The sequence below is a fragment of the Leptodactylus fuscus genome, chromosome 11, assembly GCF_031893055.1.
Source record: "Leptodactylus fuscus isolate aLepFus1 chromosome 11, aLepFus1.hap2, whole genome shotgun sequence".
Classification (NCBI taxonomy): Eukaryota; Metazoa; Chordata; class Amphibia; order Anura; family Leptodactylidae; genus Leptodactylus; species Leptodactylus fuscus.
The window spans coordinates 14119930-14143447 of NC_134275.1; the positions used below are offsets into that span (position 1 = coordinate 14119930).

The 23518-nt window shown below is 43.4% G+C and overlaps 1 protein-coding gene across 1 annotated transcript in view; it reads left to right on the plus strand.

The window, feature by feature from the left end:
* The window catches only part of TEX11 (testis expressed 11), a 70804-nt gene that overhangs the window by 46053 nt on the left and 1233 nt on the right, over positions 1-23518 (plus strand). Inside the window, exons 15-29 of the mRNA XM_075259847.1 lie at positions 2936-3021; positions 4174-4311; positions 10204-10306; positions 11802-11923; positions 12968-13053; positions 15095-15145; positions 15445-15479; positions 16426-16509; positions 18231-18301; positions 18381-18497; positions 19213-19285; positions 19425-19574; positions 20918-21026; positions 22189-22309; positions 22935-23099. Coding sequence (XP_075115948.1) covers positions 2936-3021; positions 4174-4311; positions 10204-10306; positions 11802-11923; positions 12968-13053; positions 15095-15145; positions 15445-15479; positions 16426-16509; positions 18231-18301; positions 18381-18497; positions 19213-19285; positions 19425-19574; positions 20918-21026; positions 22189-22309; positions 22935-23099 — 1511 coding nt within the window. The remainder of the gene's footprint in view (positions 1-2935; positions 3022-4173; positions 4312-10203; positions 10307-11801; positions 11924-12967; positions 13054-15094; positions 15146-15444; positions 15480-16425; positions 16510-18230; positions 18302-18380; positions 18498-19212; positions 19286-19424; positions 19575-20917; positions 21027-22188; positions 22310-22934; positions 23100-23518) is intronic.

Here is a 23518-nt window from a genome sequence, read left to right on the forward strand (position 1 = left end):
GATGAGCGAGTACTGTTTGGATCAGCCGATCCAAACAGCACGCTCCATAGAAATGAATGGATGCACCTGGTACTTCCGCTTTGACGACAGCTGGCCGCTTAACCCCCTGCATGCCGGCTACGTCCATTCATTTCTATGCGAGCGTGCTGTTCGATCGGCTGATCCAAACAGTACTCGCTCATCTCTATCTATCAAGTGAAGTCCACCATTATATAAACTTCTATGACTAGACTCCCACTGGCTCCACCAGTTTTCTGTCTACTTTAACCTGGAAACAAGCCTTCCTGCCATACCCCAAATCATACTACGTTCTGCTGTGGCTGTGCCGTCCACATAGCTCATCTTGATCCTCTTATAAAACAGAGAATTGGCTCCATTGTATTCTGCTGCAGAACATCACCGCCACCTAGTGGAGAAAATACTCAATGCTCTAAAGTTAGTGGCATTTCCTTTGATGGTTTGCATCCTGCAACCGTAAACTTATTCCCTCTGCCCATAGGTGCACTGGTGTGATACATATGTCGGTTTATTACACATAGTCTTCCACTTTGAGTAAGACTTCGCATTTGGTCATAATGAGGAACATTAGGAACAAGTCTTCATACTGGTCAGGGCCGAAATAGGGAAGAAAATAGAAATGTACATGCTACTAAAGTGTTTGCATGGGACGCAAAAGATAGCTGTGAGAAGAACTTGGGCACAGGGATCACGTTAGTTTGCTTTGCAGTAGAATATCATTTTCAAAGGGTTCTCAACTTCGGGCAAATCCTGGACATATTCACACATTGGCCAAATTTGTGTCACAGGAAAAAAAAAATCTTCTTGACCCCATGAAAAGGCGATCAGTTTGAGAACCTTGGATCAAAGCTATAACTAACTAATGTATATAAAATAAAGTATCTACCTGTATGAAGGACAGTCGTCATCTGCTGCATCTTCTTCACTATGTCCAGATGGCATACAGCACGTCTCCCTCACACACCGGACTCTGCAGCCGCTTCATGACTGTATTCATCTCCACTATTGATAGAGAAAACAAACACTACCTTTATGGCACAGGCATATTCCAATTTCTATTATGTCCTGTCCCTTATGTGGCATAGAGAAGTTGGCTAACAAAAGGACTGGGATGGAGACTGAGGTCGTGATATGGACTGAGGGTAGGGCAGGTCACCTTTATGTAAAGGCAGACCGAGAAATAGCCACCAGTTTCCAGTAGACATTTCTAAAACTTTTGGCTTGTAAATCGCCTTTGGAGGTTATTTCTAGGCCAATAGTGTTTGCTGTACAAATATGGAATTTCATTTTGGCAAACCAATAAAATTCTACTTCTATTCCTACCTAATATAATAATGTAAATGTAGAACTGTATAATATATTATATTGCACAGTACAAATAAAATCATTCTAGGATTGCCTCGCTCATCGCTTCCCTCCTCATTACCCAATTTAAAAGCCATTGGTAACCTTTCAGCCACTACGCGGACCAAGGAAGGCCCAGGGGCTTGGAATAGACATGCTGAATGTCCCATTTAATTTCTGTTATAGTCAATCAAATTCAATGACTCACAGTTGACATCTTGCTTCTCTTAGTCTATTTCTCCTCCCTCTAGGCCACAGTTAGCATGCAATTACTTCCTTCCCAGCTGGGACATATTTTTTACTTTAGTTTTCAGCATTAATATCTGAGAAACAATCTTTCACTTTTATCTCACATTAGGCCACCTTGCTTAGAGAACACTAAGGGCTCGTTCCCACAGAGTAACACGCCGCGCATTCAGACACGTATACACGTGCCAAAGTGTGAGCGCTCAAAACAGATGCCATTCATTTCAATGTGTCGGCTCACGCACACTATACATTGAAATCAATGGGAGGCTTTTCAACCCCTTGATTTCAATGTGTAGCGCACGTGAGCCGGCACACATTGAAATGAATGGCATCTGTTTTGAGTGCTCACACTCTGACACGTGTATAGGTGTCTGAATGTGCTGCGCGTTACTCCGTGGGAACGAGCCCTAAGAGTCATCCAAGCCTCTATGCAGACCCAACAAGGCCCAGGGATCTTACAAAACACAAGCAAGAAGCCATAGAATAACATGCTGATGAAACTCTCAACATCATTAGGATGTTTAGTATGCGTGACATGGTAGAGTTGACCTGAAGATGGAGTATCTTCTTTTATAAGGAGATAACTATTCAGCAGACACTCATTGAGGCGTTTATAACATACATTGCAGAAAATCTGCATTTTATTTTGTTACAGGTCTTGCTGCGATTTCTTTTTTTTAAGCCAAAACCCAGTGTGGCTTCAAAAGGAATGGGAGACATAAAGTAAGTTCTTATACTTCTACCTTCTTCTAAATCGACTCCTGGTTTTGGCTTAAAAATCTGCAGCAAAATCTGCAATAAAAAAATGCCACTTTTCTAGTATATGTGGCCTCAACCTTAGGCCTCTTACAGACGACTATGGCCATGGTCATGTATTTCACAGATAGCACACTGACTTATAGTTGTCTATGGGCCTGTACACACGACCATAAATCTCTCAGTCCTATATGCGGGCCGACACTCCGGGCCTCAATATATAGAACAGGTCCTACTCCTGTCCTATTTTGCGGCCAGTGCTTCCATGGTTCCTATTCATTTAATAAAAGGAGCTGCAGAAACATGGGCGGCATATGGGAGACATCCTCGTGCTTTTAATTCACGGCTGGCAGGTTGCAGCGCAGTTGTCTGCATATTTAGAAATGTTGGTTGTCCAAAGTAACTGGTGAACATTTCATAATTAATAAAATAAAAAAGGAAAAAAAAAAAGGAAACATTAAAAAAAAGGTCAAAAACTTTAGGCAGCTCTTACATCTGCATGGTTACTTAATAGCCATGTATGGGAAGTGCTAATGTCAATTTATTAATTTTTTTTTTTTTTTTTTAGGTCACAACACAGGAAAACAGTTGCCTCAAGAGATCTTGAGCCACTTGCATCTTATTTTGTGGGATTGTGCAGCCAAAACATTTGAGGTTTAGTTCAATTTTTTATGAAAAATCTATATTTTTATCTGAATAGACTGGAGCCCCTATTGAAATCTTATTTGTTGCACAGGTAGAACTATGCATACATTTTAGAAAAACTTGTTTGCTTATCTTTACATCTTAAAAACTCCTTTTTAAATCCCTATGGCTAGATATTACTGGCAATTCAATATGAAATTCTGAATAGTCCTACCTGGTGTTTATTAGGGTGAGTAATTTGGTGTGGAATTTCATGGCTGAAAAAAAAAAAAGGCCTCCCATTGACTTCAATGGGTTTCTTTTTCTGCTAGCAGAATGGTAAGGGTAAGTTCACAGGCTTTTTTTTCGTCCGGATTTTGATGCGCAATCCACATCAAAATCCGGCTCCAAAAAACGCCTCCCGTTGAAATCAATGGCTTCCTTTTTCCGCGAGCGGTTTGTTCTCACTCGCGGAAAAAAGAAGCAACATGCCCTTTCTTGAGGCAGATTCAGCTGAATCAGCCGCAAACATCCGCCGCGCAACACTCCCTCCCGACTAGGCCCATTCATTTGGGCCTAATCCAGAGTGGAATGCCGCAACTGGATGCTGAAGCACTGCCCAGGCATCCAGTCGCAGGAGAGGTTTTTTGGACCAGATTCTGAAGCGGCTTCCTGCATCGAAATCCGGACCAAAAAACCCCATGTGAACTAACCCTAAGGGTTCAGTGTAAGGCCCCACATAATGAAATGCAGCTACAAAATTCTGCAGAAGGTAACAAAAACCTTTTTTCTGCAGCTTTTTTCAATAAGTTTTTGCTATGCTTCTTCATTACTGTTTCTGCTAACAGATTTTTTTTTTGTCTTTAGCGTAAAGAATGGTAACTATGTAACATTAACCCCTTTCCCAACATCCGCTATACATATACACTACTGTTAGGAACTAATTGCTGACACCCACTGTATGGTGTTTTTTTGGTTTTTTTTTTTTATAAATTTTGCTAAACATAATTTGTATGTGCTACCAAAATATAAATTTTATTAAGGAGTCATTTATAAAAATTCACATGTCCCTAGCACTTTGCATTGAACAATAATTTGAAGCAAAAATTATTGAATGATATTCTCTTTAAATTTAGTTTTAAATTAAGAATGAATATTGACTATTTGTATTCTAATCCACAGAGAAAAAACTATGCTGAAGCATTACAATGGTTCAACTATTCCCTTAGCTTTTATGATGCCGATAATAGTGATCCCAACCTTGCTAAACTACTGAGGAACCAGGCCTCCTGCTATCTATGCCTCAATGATCTATTGAAGGTCAGAAAATAACTACACAAATGTGGTATCAAATTGTCATGTTTCATATAACAGTTTACAATTTATATCATGATCTACAATTTGTATTTTGTCTATTGTTATACAGTTAGATTTAAAGTTATTATTCACTGTCATACTCCACTGAGCAATGATTGCTAATGCATCCTATTTGTTGCATGTTATATACAAAAGAGTCTGATTTATCCAGCAAGTGAGAGCACTGATGGAACAAAGGATTATGTAGATAATCTTGTTTCCCTTAGTCCTAACAGCGGCACAATGTGGGTATTTCGTGCCCCTGTGTGCTGGTAGGACAGGCGGAATTTTAATTAGCCATGTATTAATTTCACATGGCTTGTTCCCTTTAAGAGGGCACAGATACCTCCCCCCTGTGCGTAAATAACAAGTAATAATACATACATTCCAAAATAAACAACAATAGGGGGGGAATCCTTGTGCCGCTGTTAGGACTAAGGGAAACAAGATTATCTACATAATCCTTTGTTCCCTGTCGTCCCTACCAGCGGCACAATGTGGGGAAATAGCAAGTAATCCCCATAAGGGTGGGAGATTAAACACAAGCAGAATGTAATACAGTACGCCCGAAGGCAGTAGCTTCTGAGCCATACCGATCAAGTCGGTAGTGCTTCACAAAAGTCAATTCTGAAGACCAGGATGCTGCTGCACAAATCTGGTCCAAGGTGAGAGCCTTGACCTCTGCCCAAGAGGTCGATACTGCCCGCGTCGAATGGGCCCTTAGGACGGTCGGCGGAGGTAAGTTCTGACTCACAAACGCCAACTTGATTGCTTCCTTCACCCAGCGAGAGATGGTGGCCTTAGAAGCCTTGCGGCCTTTATGGCCCCCTACATAATTTATTAACAAGTTCTCAGATCTCCTGAAAGCGCGTGTGCGCTGAAGGTAAATCTGCAGGTTCCGGACTAAATCTAGGGTATGCCACTTCTCCTCCTCAGGGGAAGTGGGCACGGGAAAAAAGGTTGGCAAGCAAATGAGCTGACTCACATTCGCCCTAGAAGAAACTTTCGGCCTGAATCCTGGCAGAAATCTCAACTGAACACGGTCTTCAAAGAAGGCAATGTAAGGAGCTTCCGATGAGAGTGCTTGAAGCTCCCCTACCCTTTTTGCCGAGGTGATAGCGAGGAGAAAAGATACCTTATAGGTCAGCCACTTTAGATCCACCTCCTCCAGAGGTTCGAATGGAGCAACACAAAGTGCCGTTAGGACCTTGCTGAGGTCCCATTGGTGGACAGGAGCAGAAACTGCTGGTCTCAGCCTAGTTGCCCCTTTGATAAAGGTGCTCACTAAAGGATCCTGAGACAACCGCCTCCCCAGATAGGCGGACAAAGCGGCTACATGTACCTTCAGGGTAGAAGCTGCAAGCCCTCTGTCTAGGCCGTCCTGAAGGAAATCCAGGATCGCCCTCACAGGGGGATCGGAGGAGTCCACTTCGTGTTCCGTGCACCAAGCCTGGAAAATATTACCGATCCTACGGTAATTCTTATTGGTCGAGGTGGCTCTGGCGCTGGCTAAAGTCCTTAGGACGCCTTGAGACAGTCCTCTATTCCTTAATAGGGACTGGTCAACCTCCAGGCTGTCAGATTGAATCTCCTCAGATCGTGGTGTCTCAGCTCTCCTTGTGTCACCAGATCTGGGAGGGGGGGAAGCCTCCAATACCTGCCTTGACTCATCCACATGAGCTGGGCAAACCAAGTCCTTTTCGGCCAGAACGGGATTATGGCAATTCCCGAGACTTGGTCCTGTCTGATTTTCATCAATACCTTGGGTATGATGGAAACTGGAGGGAAGATGTATATCAGCCTGAACCTCCATGGGATGGACAGGGCATCCACTGCCAAGGCATTGTCCTCCTGGTACAGAGAGCAGAAGGTTTCCACCTTGGCGTTGAGTCGGGTTGCCATGAGGTCGACATCCGGAAGGCCCCATGTTTGGACAATCTGATGGAATATGTCTTGATTGAGAGACCATTCTCCTGATACAGGGATACCCCGACTCAACTGATCCGCTACTATGTTCAGGGAGCCCTTGATGTGAACAGCGGATAGGTGGGTCAGATTCTTCTCTGCCCACGTGAAGATCAAGTTCGCCTCTTTCAGTAGGGCTGGAACCCTGGTGCCGCCCTGTTTGTTCAAGTATATTACCGTCGTCATATTGTCTGACCGGACCTTGACTGCCTTCCCTTCGAGAAAGGGGGCGAAGTACTTCAGCGCCAGATAAACTGCTTTTAGCTCCTTCAGGTTGGAGGTTCCTACCTCTGGATTCCTCCACAGACCCTGGACAGTCCTGCCGTCCAGGTGGGCTCCCCATCCCGAATGGGACGCATCTGTTGTCAACAGGGTCCAACGAGGTTGAACCGAGGACCTTCCGTCTTTCAGGTGTCTCCACCATCTGAGGGAAAGACGGGTATCGGGAGAAAGGCAGATCTTCCTGTGCAGTCCCCGTGGAGATCCGTTCCAGGCTCTCAACACTTCCATCTGAAGGGGACGCAAGTGCCATAAAGCCCAAGGGACCGCCTTGGCTGAAGAAGACATCAGGCCTAGGACCCGCATGGCGGTGCGAATGGTGATCCATCGGGACCTGAGAAGGCCCCGAACCGAAGCTTCTATTTTTGCTCGCCTTGGACGAGATAGGAAAATCTGCATGCTCTGGGAATCCAGAACAAACCCCAGGAATTTCTTCCGGGTGGATGGCACTATTTCTGACTTCTCCCAATTGATCAGCCAACCTAACTCCTGGAGGAAGGCGATGGCTATCTGGAGGTGGTGATGGAGAATTGAAGTAGACTGAGCTTTTATAAGCCAGTCGTCGAGGTAGGGAACCACGAAAAGGCCTTGAAGTCTGAGAGCGGCGGCAACTGGTGCGACCATCTTGGTGAATACATACGGAGCTGACGATATGCCGAATGGCAGAGCAGTGAACTGTAGGTGCTCTCGGTGACCAGCCATAAGAACGGCTATACGTAGATATTTCCTGTGTGGCGGGAAGATGGGGATATGTAAGTAGGCATCCTTTAGGTCCAGGGTGACCATGACCTCGTTGCGCAATAGGAAACTGGTTACTGAGTCTATGGACTCCATCCTGAAAGGTTTTTTCTTTATGAAGAGGTTGAGGAACCGAAGATCTATAATCATCCGCCACCCTCCTGTGGACTTTGGAACCAAGAACACGGGTGAATAAACTCCTTGACCCACTTCGGGAGGAGGGACCCTTTCCAGGGCCCCCTTTGAGAGATATTCTGCGACGGAAGCCTCCAGGCAGTCTTGTTGTAGGGCTGGTAAGACCCGCGTAGTGATGAAACGATCCACCGGAGGATGGGAGAACTCTATTGCGTATCCTCGCTGAACAACTTGAAGGACCCATGGGTCCAGAATGTGAAGATGCCATGCCACAAGGAAATTCGAAAGGCGCCCTCCTACGGGAGAGCTGGTCACAGAGAGCGGCGTCTCCTCAAAACCCCTTCTTCTTAGGGTCCTCCTTGGGGATCCCGCGACCCGCCCCCTTCGGACGGTATCTGGGGCGTCTCTGGCTTCCCTGTTGAGGCCTGTATTGAGACGTGGAGCCTCGACCCCTAGAAGGGGGAGGCCTTCTTTCTCTGGTTGCTTGTGGTAGTGATCTCCCTCTACCATCAGCCAATCCCTCCATCAGATCGTCCAGCCCTTGGCCGAAAACCTTTCCAGGTTGAAAGGGGAGGGAACACAAAGAAAACTTGGAGGCGACATCAGCCCGCCAAGGTTTGAGCCACAAGGGCCTCCTGGCGGCGGTATTGAGGGCCATGGCCTTGGAAGCCAGCTTCACCTGCTGTCTTGCCGATTCTCTCAGGAAATCCGTAGCGAGACGGATCTCCCCCATGGATGCCAGGATGTCGTCCCTGTTAACCCCGGAGTCGATATCCCGTTCCAGGCGGTCCAGCCGGGCTTGAAGCTTATCAGCTACTTCCGTTGAGGCGATGCCCACCGTCACCTGGGCTGAAGCAGACGAATACGCCTTCTTGAGCGTTGAATCCACTCTCCTATCAAGCAAATCCTGAAGATTTGACCCGTCATCGATGGGCACGACAGTGCGACGGGAAAGCTTAGAGATGGCTAAATCCACCTTGGGTGGCGGACCCCAGCGATCCAGTTGGGAGGGATCAATCGGATATACTGCTTTGAAAGCTCTGGTGGTGACGTAAGCCTTCTCCGGCTGCTTCCATTCTTGTTCCATTAGGCTGGCCATGGAGGCGTCCACTTGGAAAACCCTCCGCTTCCCAGAGGTGGACGCAGAGGCTTCCCCCTCGCCAACCTGGTCCCACGACCGGATGGCCTTCAGCAGTTTATTAGTCTTCTCCCGATGGAAAATTGGTCTGCTGGTACAGGAGGACTGATCGTCCGATGATATGGACACCTCCTCCACCTGGAGGCGCTCCAGGGAGGGCAGTGAAGCAGAACGCCTTTCCACGCGCTGCTTCTTGGTGAGCTGAGCCAGTGAAGTACGGATATCCTTTAAAGAATCATCCTGCAAAAAACACAAGGATACTTAGAAGCCGGGGGGACCCTTCCCCTCTTTGCGGCAACCGTACTCACCATGTACTCCTTGACCCATGCTACCATATCACTGGTAACGGGTTCCTCCCGCAGAGGTCCCCTGCATTGCTGGCAGCGTGACCAGTCATAGCCTAAAGGCAAAACAATGACATTCAGGATACTCCCACCATTGGGAGAATTAGCAGACGAAAAAACCGCACCTACCATCAGGTAGTGGAACGTCACAATCAATGCAAGCCAGGTGTCTCACTTGATCCCCGGGAGGGGTAGAAGAGGAAGACATGACAAATAGAAACTAGTTTTCAGCGATACCTAAGCATGGAATATGAAACATCAGAGGAGTACATTCAAGGAACCATATGAGGAGACTCACCCAGCTTCTGCAGACCACTTACCAACCTTCAGCAGAGTTGCAGTAGAATAAATGCAGTTTTGAAGCGGAAACCACAAGCCACAGCGCAGAAACCAGCTAGGGATTAGACTAGCAGGCAATGAGGGATGCAACCTGCCTCCTTTTACAGCCCCATATCCGGAAGGGGCGTGGCCTTAGTCAAAAGAGCTCCGTTCCTTTTGCCCTTCATAAGACTCCTAGCCCTTCAAGTCACGCTCCCCCCTTGAGCCAACTACTTTGGCACGTACCTTAAGCTCCTGAGGACCTCCAGTGTCCAACGCTGCTGTTCGCGTGGTCCCGGAGCGGCGAAAGCCAAAAACCGGAAGTTGCCGGTGTTACATTACCAAACGACCGGCCGGAACCCTCCTACGCAGAGGAAAGGTTCCGCGAAACCGGAAGTTCCCCTCATGGAGCCGCGCGAACACGCCGGCTGGCTGCGCGCGGCTCCCGAAGCCCAGCAGGACTGGATGCCGGGGAAAGGTAGAAGGATCGCGTGAGGGAGGTGGGTAAAATAGGTAACCTTAATCTTACCTATTATCTTTGCAGGACCGACACAGAAGTCCAAAGGGGCAGAGTGCATCATTGAAGACACCTGAACAGGTCTGAACAGGTAAGTACCTGAAACTTCTTCTTTACTCTTACTCTTTAGGAGGACACAGAGTCCTCCCCACCTGTCCGATCCTTACACAGGACAGAAAAAAACGCACAGGGGGGAGGTATCTGTGCCCTCTTAAAGGGAACAAGCCATGTGAAATTAATACATGGCTAATTAAAATTCCGCCTGTCCTACCAGCACACAGGGGCACGAAATACCCACATTGTGCCGCTGGTAGGGACGACAGGGAAACAGTATTTCTGTAGTTTAATGGAAAAACATTGATCAACCAGATTTTACAAATGTCAGGGCTCTGCTCTATGAAGCCACGTTTCTTAATTTGCAGGCCAAGGAAGCAGCAATTGCAGCGGAGGAGCTTGAAAAAGGCAACATCTTCACTCATTTCATCTTATACAAAATTGCAATGAAAGAGAATGATGTCTTTCAAGGTGGGTGGTTGTTGTATATAGATTTGCGATTCTGAGGACAGTGCAAGCAAAAAACTACAGCATCTCAGAAAAGAAAATTAGGTTTATAAAGCTTTCAAATAAAATAAAAACTACAAAACCACCTCACAGAAAAGAAAACATGGCCAACAATTTAGCCAGCTATACCCATAGCCCTTCTCCTACAGTTCATGAGCATGAAAGTTGAAATGGGGGGGGTATCTTGTATGTGTTGGACATAAAGGCCAGACAGGTTTCGCTCCAGGTTTGTGTCTGCCCATGAGCAACTGAGCCTTAATGGGCCTCTTGTGGTGCAACAAATTTAGCCAAAGTGTGTTCCAATAGCAAAACAATTGAAATTGGGTGATTTTGCTGTGGCACACCTTCTGGAATTATTGCAGCTCTTTCGTAGCTTCTATGGGGGAGACCTACAGCTATGATTCAATGTTGTGGGTGTAAAAGCACTGTAGTTTTATTTGCAACACGTGGATGGGACTTGTGGAAATCTCATCTCAAAGTGTTGCTACTGTAGATGGCAACGCGTAAGCTGCCAAGTTTGCAGCATAACAGCATAATGTGCCCCTTATGCCCCCACATACAGTATAAAGGTCTCCTTTTGCCCTCACATACAGTATAGTGTACCCCTTATGCCCCCACATACAGTATAATGGCGGTTCTGTCCCCACACACTGTATAATGGCCCCTCGTGTTTCCCACATATGACCAACTCTATATTTATTTATTTTAAATACTTTATTTTTCATTTTACATTTATTCCAGTCTAGCAATATTTTGACACTCTCCACTTAGTACTATTAATGTTAGACTATCTAGGGACACAACCCTTTCACAAGAAAAATGGTAGCAGCCAGGGCAAAATGGTGGCTCAGTGGTTAGCACTGTAGCCTTGCAGCGCTGGAGTCCTGGGTTTGAATCCCGCCAGGAACAACATCTGCAAGGAGTTTGTATGTTCTCCCCGTGTTTGTGTGGATTTCCTCCCATTCTACAAAGACATACTGATAGGAAAAAAAATGTACATTGTGATCCCTATATGGGGCTCAAAATCTACATTAAAAGAAAAATGGTAGCAGACAGTTGTCAGTATAGTTTTCCATCGGCAAATAGTTTTCACATGGACAATCATTGAAGTATATGTCCCTGTTGCTACTTTGTCTACCTATTGCTAGTGTTTTACTTACACTAAGAAACTCTTAATTGGTAAAATTTAAAAAAAGAAAAAAACTTGGGCACCGCGTACATGTTTGTTTCAATTTAGAGTAGTGAATAATCCACTTGCAGTGATTTGTCCCAAAGTAACATCATGGAATCCTGGATTTCCTTGTTGGTCTGCACTTATATATTATTTTGTTTCTAGAATAAGTACGGCCTGCCTCATGACTTGCTTGATATCTAGATCATAAATGTTGAGTATCTATTAAGCATTGCAGGGCATAGGCAATAAAGGGTTAGCTATTACATATGACATTAAATGTTGCAGCTACAACTGCTATCACGGCTATGGGAAACATGGCAGCGCAAACAGACACCCAGAACACGCTGTTAGAGGAGACTTGTTCAGCGACTGATCTGCTCAGCTTAGCAGCCCAAATTGCTCTAGAAGTAAGTAATAAGTAAAGGCGAGCTACTGTACTGTATATGCGTATTCAAGATATTGCTTTTCCAAAATTTCCTAAATTCACTGTATTTTTGTATATTTCTGTCTCTGATTGACAGTTTCTTCTCACTTTGGCATGCACATTAGTGACATCAGAAGAAGCTGCCAGTCAGAGAAATACATAGGGTTAGCAGGCAAGGATAAGAGCAATTGGCAGGCTCCATGCCACATGTACCTACTTTGTAGTTTTTGGTGCAACAAAGAGCCTAGAAAGAAATTAAAAGGAGTAGCTTGCTTGCTGTTTGGTGAGTGTCGCAGCAGTCAGATCACCAGAACTGTAGCACTTTGCACCCCAGTCTTAAATGGAGCAGAAGGACTGACAAATGGGGTGTAAAACAATTTTATTTTTGATTGGTGGGAACCCAAAGGAAATGACTGTGATTGGCACAATATAATTTGTACAATGTGTGAAAGTGTTGACTGAGGGCTGTATGGTGCCTGCAATATTTAAACTGCTTTCCTTTATAGGCCTTTACTGCTTTAGGCACTCAGGGATGCCTTACGTGTCTGACATTGTCACAATTTGGATCCTCAACAATCCAGTGGCTTTGACATTAATATCGTAAGAATGTTTTCAGTACTGTGTAACTGCACATAGCCTTGGAATCCATCATGTTCAATCGGAACTGTCTCTACTTTTTACTGCTATTTAGAATTAACAATGATTTTTATTTCTTTGTGCCTTTAGGGGAGGCCACACAGGGTAGCACTGGCGCTACCACAATGCAGCTTAAAAGCTAGAATGCAACCAGTGTGGTTCGCAAATTGATGTTAAGTAGGTCCATGATTTTGCTGGAAATCAGCCCTTCACCCACAATAACAAAGTCAAATGCTGCACGGTTTTGCAGTTAAAACAGCTGTTTTGCAGCAAAATTATGGAGCTATTCAAGAATCAATTTAAAAAGGCAGCAGGCGCATCATGTCTGCATCAGTGCTGCCCACGTAGCCTCATGCTAACTGTGTAAATGCATGTTGAATTTCATCAATAGGTTAATCAAAAGAAAGTTGCCATCAAGGCTCTGGAGTGTGTGGCTCAATGTTGTGAAGACACAGACCAGATGTTCACTTCACTCAGGTAAACTTTCCCCTAAGGACATACTTACATGTATATATTTTTTTTGTTTAGGTACTTTGCCAGCACGCCTAGTTATGCAAAGTATGCTACGGTAAATGATACCTAGTTTTGTCTTCAGTTTTTATGTTAAGGCTAAGGTCCCACTGTTTTTTTTGTTGCAGATTTTGCTGCAGTTTTTTGAGCCAAAGTAAGGATGGAATTAATAGAAGGGACACATCTAAGGGCTAGTTCACATGGGGCACTAAATGGTGGATTTTGGTCCTGATTGTGACACGGGAAGCCGCGTTAGAATAGGAACAAAAATTTGCCTGCCGTGACTGTCGTGGCTTCCCGCGCTGGAGTAGGCCCAAATGAATGGGCCTAGCCTGGAAGGTGCTAACGCAAGGCGGACGTCAGGGCTGAATCTGCCGCGGAATCCGCCTGAAGAAAGAGGAGCTCGCTTCTTTGTTCTGTGAGCAGGAACATACCGTTCATGGAAAAAAGTAAGCTAGCAGTCTACATAGACCACCATTGTGAGGGGGCAGATTCTGACATGGTTTCAGCACCAAAATCCGCCCCCTCTTGCCCCGTGTGAATGAGCCCTTAGAGCTTCCTCTATATTTCCCATTCCTTTTGTAACCACTACTGACCTTGGCTTAAAAAAAAAAACTTAAATAAAAATACAGCAAAACCTTTAACAATAAAAAATGTTGCATTTCCTGAACTGCATTTCCCTTAGGCCTGGTTCACATCTGTATTCGGTAATCCGTTTTGGAAATCGTTAATGGACCGGACAAAGAGAGGATCACCGACCCTCTCTTTGTCCGGTCCATTAATCGATCCTGCTGGCTCATCACCAGGGGCAATAAGACCTCCCCTCCATAAGTGGTTTAAAAGCCGAAACAAACAGTTGTGTATACAACTTTTCAAGGTGAGTAGCTCTCTTGTCATATTGATCATCCTATTTTACGGTACTTCACCATATGCAGCTCGGTGCTGTTCTGTGTTCCTTATTTACCTAGGTTTTGGAAATCGTAGCAGCAATTATACCTATGGAAACGCTGATGGTTTCCCCATTGGTATAATTGAAACAAAGTCCGTAGAGGAAACCTCTGTGAACTTTCTGTCTAAAGTCTATCCAACATAGCTGTGATGAACGTTTTTCTATGAGAACTGACTATACCACATAGGTCTCTGCCATCAGTAGACAGATCCAGCTGGTTAATAACGGATAATTAGTGGAGAGACTATCAAAATGTTATCAGCCTCTGGTTCAAATAGTTACCTTGACAGGCTTCCTCCCTAATTCAATAGTTATGGAGATTAGTCTTGTCCTTATTGTTTTGTGAGCTTAGTATTTTAATCTTTATCAAATAAAATTGAGTTTTAGACGTCCTTTTGATAGTTTACTCACCTATCCCCTTTTTCTAGCACTATGTTCACATTTATGGCAGAGTCTCGATGCACCTGAAATTTGCGGACAGATTTTTTTATCCACTAGTTTCAGTTTTAAAACAATGGACACCTGACAAACCCCATGATAGTCTGGGTCAGTCTGCCGGTCTCCATATGTAATCCTAGTTTAGTGGTCTGCCTGTATGTTCTTCTGGTCATCTGATGGGCCAGAACAATGGACAATCAACACCAATGTGAACTTAGCTCAAGTAAGTACATTTTTTTTCTTTTTACATAGTCAATCGTCCAACTCTAGGCAACTTTATAGCTGACATATACAGACCATGTTGTTTTGCTTTAACTTAAAGAGGTTTTCTGGTTTGAACCCCCACACCTATACAAACCTTCTCCTGGAGCTGTGCCGATCTGCTGCCATCAAGGATTTGCACATGAACATACCGGGTCGCCTGGCAGGGAGATGCTATTTTGCTTCCGGATTTGGCTCAGGCGGCTCCAGCGCAGGGGATTCTTCTATATCACATCTATAGGTTCAAACAGACATTACATGAAAATTAATAGGGGGCTGCTGAAGCAAATAACTCTTTACTTCTGTATCTCATTTTCTATTTAAATTAATGATAAATAACGATTTCCTTTATTTCTGTAGGTGTTTGGTGCGATTGTCACTAGAGGATGGATTTAGCGGTGATGACCAAGAGTAAGTAAAGTAGATTCAGGATTTCTTTTTTCACTTCTTTGTACTAAAAAGTGAAATTTCTTTCATCTAGCATCCAGTAATCCAAAACAATCTTCAAATCTCGTACATTGCTAAAGCTGATACAAATCACAATGTTCTGGATCTTCATAGTTAAAAAATGTGCTGGAAATGAAAATGAAGCAGACGTTGTGTGTGATTGTGATTTATGGCACTGATTCTAGGATGGCATCTAAGCTTTAATAAGATTATTTCCATGTCCTTGCTAGCTCATATTTTGTGATATATTCTATTGTCTACAGGGTTGCCCAGAACCTGATTTCTTATTTAACTACAGGTAGGTTTGACATTTAGAATTAAATAGGATAAATTAGCTAGCAGGAACATGCACCTATAATGTGGCCATAGACGGTGTGGTATATAATAAAAATAACCCACTACACATTATTAATGATATGTCCTGATTCTGCAAATATTACAATAACAATGGAAATGCACATGCTATGTACACATTGATAATGGGTCTTCAAAATAATTTCATTGAGAGGACCTAAGACTCGCACCAGAGCCCAAGACAGGTGAGTAACACTGTTTTTTTATGTTTGATCACCTCCCTGGCCACCAATCATTATACAATGTATAATAATTGTTTGTCGGTGATGAACCTGAAATTTTTGCAATATTTACAGTGAACACGGTAGAGGCCACTAAGGGATGTTCTACTGTATGGAGGCCACTATGGGAGTTATAACATGTGAAAGGGCCACAATGGGACATTACACTGTGTAGAGGGGCCATTATGGGGCATTATACTGTATGGGGCCCAGTGTTTGCACCCTGACCTGGCCCCAATATTAAAGATAAAAGAACAAAAATCAAAGCCATACTATGTGACTAGAGCCTTACAATTACTGATGCCAATGATAATGATTGATGAAAATCAGTGAGAAACATTTTTAGTTTATTGTTAATCTCTTTGTTCATACACACTGGCCAGTTATCCTTATGAGTTATAGCATTAGGTCAGTGGAAGAACCTGTTCACATTGCGGATTAGGCCCACAGTGGATTTTCATTGTGCAGTGGAAAGTTTATACTGTTTTCTGTGATTTTTTTTTTTCACCATGATTGTCAAGACTTCTACTAGTCCATAGAACCTTTGTTGTATACATTCAGGCAATACCAAGAAAGAATGTCCCTGGCATCACAAAGTAATGACACATTACAAATGTGTTTTTTTATATACAGAATTGCATTTGATTATTGAACTTTTTCGAATTATAGCTTATAAGAAGTTAGAAGATCCTCTTATCTGGAAGGAGAGGCATGAGCAACGTATCACAGAGGCTAACTGGTTCAGGAAAATTGGTAAAATTTTAATAGTTACTAAGACACTATTTAATTTAGAAACAGCCTGCTTTTAACCTCTTCCTAATGGCCCATTGACTATCTACATACTTGCAGACTAAGGCCTCGTTCACATCTGCATCGGTAATCCATATAGGAGAGTCCGAATGGGGACTACCAAACGCATTTGCAAGCCGTGTGCCAGTGAAAGCACATGGACCCCATAGACTATGCTTTCTGCCAGATCTCCGCAGGGATTGTACAGACAGGAAAGTAGTTCATAATCTACTTTCCTGTTGGCATGATTCGTGCAGGCAGTTTGGCAAGCACACGGACCCCATTTCAGTCTAGGCAGTCTGTGTGCTTTTACTGCACACTGCTTGCAAATCATGTGGAGAGAAAAGTGCAGCAGGCACAACTCAGGAAGCCAGTAGTGCAGTTGAACAGGGAACAGCTTTATAGCAGCAACTACAACAGATGCAAATGGCAGCTTTCACATGGGGTTAGTAATACTACAATGTCCAATCCCCCAGCCATGGTTATAGGAGGGTGCCCAGGAATGTTACAGGCTCTATGGCAGTCTTCTCCAACCACTCCTCCTTTCATGCCACTGCCAGGTAAGAATCGTGATGCATGGAGTCCTGACAGGGATCTTGTTACCTTTACTTAGGCCCAAGTAAAACTCCTCCTGTCAGTGTCCTCCACTGCTCCTCCTGGCATGGAATGAAAATGTCTAGACAGCTGCACTCCCTTCTCAGGGCTGTCTCTAGATGAGCTTAGGGCAGTTAAAAATCCTCCTGGGGGCAGTATGGATATCCATTGATGACTAGTCTCAATGTTGCCCTGTTGCAGGGCTGGCTCTGTACTCTGTCACAGCTAGACACAGACTCTAGACCAGGGGTCCTCAAACTTTTTAAACAGTGGGCCGAAGGCACAGCAGGTCGCACAGACATTGGGAGCGGTGCCCTCCAATAGGTAAAGTGAAGTGCGCTCCATGGCCTGGCCCGAGCTCCCCAGGAGCTTCATTATAAATGCACGCCTGCCGGCATTGTCGGCGGGGCCAGACAGAAGTGCTTGGCGGGCCGCATGTGGCCCTCGGGCCGCAGTTTGAGGACCCCTGCTCTAGACTGATTGAGGCCTGGGTCTCCTGCAACTCTGCCTAGTGGCTTGTGATTGGCCATCAAAGAGGGGGAAAAACAACAGGAAAAGCTGCAAAAAAAATTACCGTATACATAGAACACAGATGACGGGACATAGCAACACAACCCAGACACACAAAAGACACACGTTTAAAGCAGTAGCACTCTGGGATGCTGCAAATAGACCTGAACAAGAAAAGGAACACAGACTATATTATGTACAATATGGACACACTCACTATATTGAGAGTTCACATCAATTTAGTGTCAGTAAAGTTCGAAATGAAATGGATGATGGTGATGAAAAAGAAAACCTTTATTATTATTATAAAACATTTATCTAAACGTTCACTACAATATTTACATCTTAAAAAAAAAAATATAGATATGAAGCATTAAAAGGGAACTTCATACCATGCACATGATCTGAGCAACATGTCTGTGAACCATGCGTAACCAGCGGTCACATGTCCCTACACTTTTGAGAGGCACTATGAAAATAATTTTAAAGTGTCCATATATTTGCTTGTGCTGTACTGCCGATTTAGATATTCTCTATTACTTATTCCTGTTTTGTGCTTGAATGTGTGTTGTCGCATTTAGCTTGGAATCTGGCTGTTCGTTTTGAGGACTCCCCAATAATGATGCAAGACTGCTTTCTTCTCTCGTATAAGGTACAGAACCAAAAGGGTCCTATATGGACAGATTGTAAATATGTCTTCTGCTTTACTTCTGCTTTCTTTTCTTTTACAGCTTTCCTTGTCCTGCCCTTGTGACAGGACTGTGATGGTATCTCAGAAGTCGTGTTTAATAATGGCAGCATCAGTTGACCTTCAAATGGCCAAAAATGCCACTTGCCATTCTGAGCAGGTAGAAAATGAATAATGTGTAATTATTAGACACTAAGATGTTTCCCATATGACTGAAGACAAGTGTTTTATAGCGTGCAAAGACTAGATGGAAAAGCCCCTCACCACACACTATTGAATTATGTGGAAAACTGACTTCTACCATATCTCTTGCTGTTTTACCTTCCTGGGGATCAACATTGCAGGGTAATAGATTGAACTGGATGTATGTATGTATGTATGGATGGATGGATGTAGGGATGGATGGATGGATGGATGGATGGATGGATGGATGAATGAATGAATGAATGAATGAATGAGGATGGATGGATGTCTGAGGTTATTTGCTTACTGCAGAGGGGCAGGGCCTGAATCATGAATAAAGTAATAGGGTGCAAATGAGTTTAATAGAAACAGTGCAGCTCCAGGGCATGAATTGCACCAGGGAGAAGGGAGGATTACATCTTTGTTGTTTTCATCTATTTTGTACAAATCATGTTTTCCAGCTTCATGAAAGGCAGAACTAGCTAACTGTGCTCATGAAAGTCTATTGCTGCTTTAAAGTTTTACACTTCAAACATTATAGACCTCTGGGAAATCCTGCAGCATACAGTGACATGCAGAAGATGAAACCACTATGCTAACTCGTTGTGTGTCTGGAACCTCATAACATAGGGACCGAGTTGCATTAGTGCTAGTTCTTTTTTTCCTTTTCCTAATTTTTTTCTTTTTTGCAGGTTCAGCTACTCATTAGGTCTCTGGAGAATATTAACCTGTGTAGAGAGATATGGATTATCTTACAGTCTACAGGTATATTACTGTGAAAGTACAGTAACCAAATTAGCCTATACAGTAGCCCATTATCTCAGATGCAGAGAATGCAGCTGGCTTAGCTAGGGAACTAAGCCAGACTGCAAGTGGTTTTTATTTTTTCTTATCCTATCCTTAGGTGGTTTTTCTACAGACCCTACTGAGGTTATTTTGCTTCTTTATGAGTTTGAAGTAAGAGCAAAATTAAATGACCCAGGGCTGGAGGCCGTATTAGAGTCAGTGTGGAATTTGCCAAGCCTGGACGTTAAAACTCTGGAGTCTATTGCATGTAAGTAAACTGCAGCTGCAAAGTCATTTGAAAATGATTCTGCGTGTAGTGTAATGTTAGTGAGTAATTCGCTGATACCTTTAAGGCTAGTTCACGCGCGGCAAGAGGGGGCGGATTTTGGCGCTGAATCCTCAAAATCCACCCCCTCACAATAGAGGTCTATGCAGACTGCTAGCGTTCTTTTTTCCACTAGCGGTTTGTTCCTGCTAGCGGAAAAAAGAAGCGAGCTGCCCTTTCTTCAGGCGGACTCCGCCTCGCAACAGCACCTTCCGAACTAGGCCCATTCATTTGGGCCTAATCTGGAGCCAAAAGCCGCGAAAGGATGCCGTGCACTGCACCGGCAGCCGCAACGGAAAGTGCACACGCGGAATCCCCGTGTGAACTAGCCCTTCCTTGCATCTTCTCTACTTCTCTTATGCACACAGTGTTTCATGTATGAACAAGAGGTCAAATTCACAAGGCAGGTCTATTAGACCCTTGATCTGATTCCCACATGACTTGCATTGTGAGTTTGACATCCTCTTCATGGAGAAAACGTTGCACACATCAGAGTAGTTGCGAGAAAGTCAGTGCTCTAGAGGGGGGCACCTATCTTCACAATATAGCTACCAATAAGTTATTCAATCACATTACACAACACAAAAACAAACATTTTACCATAGTTATTTTTTTAGCATATTTCACTTGGTGAAAAGGTGAACATGGAAGAGATTATCTAAAGTCATATAAATTATGAAAAAGTAAAACTGGAAGAAATGGTACAAAAATAAGCCCTCACTCCTAGTGCTGCAAAAAAAAAAAAAAAATCAGTAATAAAGAGAAAACATGTATTCTACCACCACAACAATATAAGTAGGAAAGAGAGACAGGACAAAAGTAAGGGAAATAAAAGAAAAGGTCAAGATCAATTCCTAAAAAAATTCATGGGTAGAATATGCAAATCTGACTTCCATGATGTAATTAGGAAGACAGAGCCTCAGTCAAGCAAAACCTATAGAGGGCGCTCCCTTTAACATCATGCCCGACCTTCTCAGAGGCCTTTGTTTGCAGTGACGTTGGGATTTTACCAGGTACAGTCTCTCAGCCAAGGACAGCTGTTTCAATGTTATTGCATCTTGTCAGCTTGGCGCAGAGAGGACTGATCTGGCAGAGGTGAGAGGCTTAGACAGGGTTTGGGGGATATCGTCACTACCTAATGTAGTCCCAGTGCCTTAGTCTTAAAAATATACACCAGCTCATAGCTGGAACAGATTTCAGCTAAGTGGTGATAAAAGTTGTAAATCACAGGTTTGTGACTATTTTATGCAAAAAAAAATTAATTTCACTTTTTTACATAACTTTAGCACTATCCATGGAAGCTCCAGCTTATTACCCATCAATTTGCAAGAAAGTATTACGGGCGGCTTTAACTCTACATCAGAAGCAAGAATCCCTGGACGTGCAGCGGATAAGGTGTGACATTTATCTGTAAGGTTGGCATTTAGGATTGTTGGTGTAAAGCAATTTCTACTTTGTAAAAATCACCAAACATCATTTACTTTTTTGTACTGTAAAGTTAGGGCTATACAGCAAGTTTTGTTGGACAAGTCTCACATTGGGCAGCTAAAACATTTGTATGAATTGCCTGCGACTTGCTATGTGGGGCTATTGCCTTAAAGGGATTTTGCTATTACAGAAATGTATCCCCCTATCTGCAGGACAGAGGACAAGTGAAAGATCACTGGGGCTCCTCCAAGGGCACTTGTGCTCTCCATTCCCTCCTTTAGGGCTGCTTAAGGTTGCAGTCAGTATTGTTGTAATCCTCACTAGTAAGAAGTTGTAGATGTTTCATTTCATTAGGAGTGCTACTTCCTCTAGAGGAGATTTACTGTATTCAGATATTGTTTCTGGACATTATCAATCATTTCTGTATAGTTGCCTGCACAATTCTTTCCATTTTTTACTACTTTTCTCCAGAATAGATGGATGGGTCTCTATTATCTTCACACATAGGAATATGCTGCGGATTTGGGGGCTGATTGCACCCATGAATCCGCAGCAAATTATGCCCCAAATCTACCTCCTTCTAGCCGGCAGAGATTGCAGCAGGATGCCGAAAAAAAATCAGCGTCCTGCTCAATCCTGGTGTGGATTTTGCAGCTGATTCAGCCACAGATTCCATCTAATCTTAATATTACAGTAGGTTATCCATCAATATTCAATTTGATTTTGTTAACTGTGACCTGCTACATGACAAATGCAGTTCCATCAGATTGATGTACAGGTTTGTAGAAAGAGATTCAGTATAACCTGGCATTTTTATATAGACATCTCTGCTCTTTTTCTGCTTTGAGGTCAGGGAGGTGAACCGATCAGCGACTGACAGACTCCCCTCTATGACTATATACATTGATAGCTATCAGTCACTGATATGACCGCCTTCTTGACATATCAGCGCAGAAAGAGCAGAGATTTCAATAGATAAAAGATAGCTGAAATAGACACTGAATCTTTCCCATAACACTAGATATCGCTATATTCAGCTCCTCCTGCTCTATAATATGCTGCCTGCAGACTGACATTTTACATGTGACAGATTGCTATACTAGCTCATCCATTTTGTTTTTACTATCAGTAAATGCCTACATAGCCTAATAAAGTTGAGCTTACCTGAAAGGTATATGGAGCTTGAGAATTATGACCTAGAGGAAGCATGGCGGTATTACCAAGAAGCCCTTTCTATCGTTTCCACTTCCGTAAGTTCAATAATTACATTTCTGCATTCTGTTCATAATGTGTTTCATGTTGTTTCGAAAAATTCTACACATGAAAGAAAAACAAAAAAAACGAAAAGAAATAAATGTCATAAAATAAGTGCGCGTGTGAAACCGCCCCTTAGGGATAACTTGCCACATCAGCTGGCATTAGTCATAGGCATTACCAGAAGAGGGGAGATATTTTGATCAAACATCAAAAAACACGTTTCTATGCCAGTTTGAAAATACTTCCAGAATTATTGTGTCGTTTCTAAACTGAGTTGTCAATCCGATGTATGTACACTGTGTTCCAGATTATTATGCAGATCGGATTTAAGGGTTATAGAGATTTCGTTTTTTGGTTAACATCATGGTTGATATTATCTCAGGGCTCTTTGGATCATTCTCAAACACCGGCGATAAATTAGTTTGCCAGGTGGATTTTTTTTTTTAATTAAAAAATCAAAAGGGTTATCATTGAGATAATAAAATTTGGAATATACTTGAACGGTTGAAGATTTGCATACTGTCATTTGCATTGACAGTTTAGGAAAATCAGAAAAAAAACCCTATCATTTGCCTAATAATTAGTAACACACATAATATATGCTTTTTTTTTTTCCAGGAAAACTATCCAGAAGCAGAAACCCTGTGGCTGATGACTCGGGCTTGGAACACAGGGATTCTGCAATATGGTGGAGGGAAATATTCAGAGGCTGCACGCTGGTGTTCACTAGCACACTCTTTTCTAAGTTATTTGGGATCTTTGAAAAGCAATTATGAGAGCAAGGTATGTGGGCAAGAATAGGAGGTTGGGATTATGAAGATGTTTAATTGTATAAGGAACCTATAAGGGTGATTTAGGACACTAAACCACTCACAGGGGGTTAGCACTCAAAATCTCCCTGTTATAAATTCATGTATCCACACTAAAAGTCAGGGGGAATTCACACCATGTAACATGTCAGAATCAGCGCTGCAAAACAGAATCCCATTGACTTCAATGTGTTACACGCACTAAACGGAACCCATTGAAGTCAATGGGATTCTGTTTTGCAGCACTGATTCTGACATGAGTTTACGTGTCAGAATCAACGCCACGTTACATCGTGTGAATGCCCCCTTAAAAGGCTTTCTAGTCACCCTGCTGCTGTACCTCCCCGCACCAGCCAGAGGAGAAGACCAGAGGTGGGTCCAATGAGACTCATT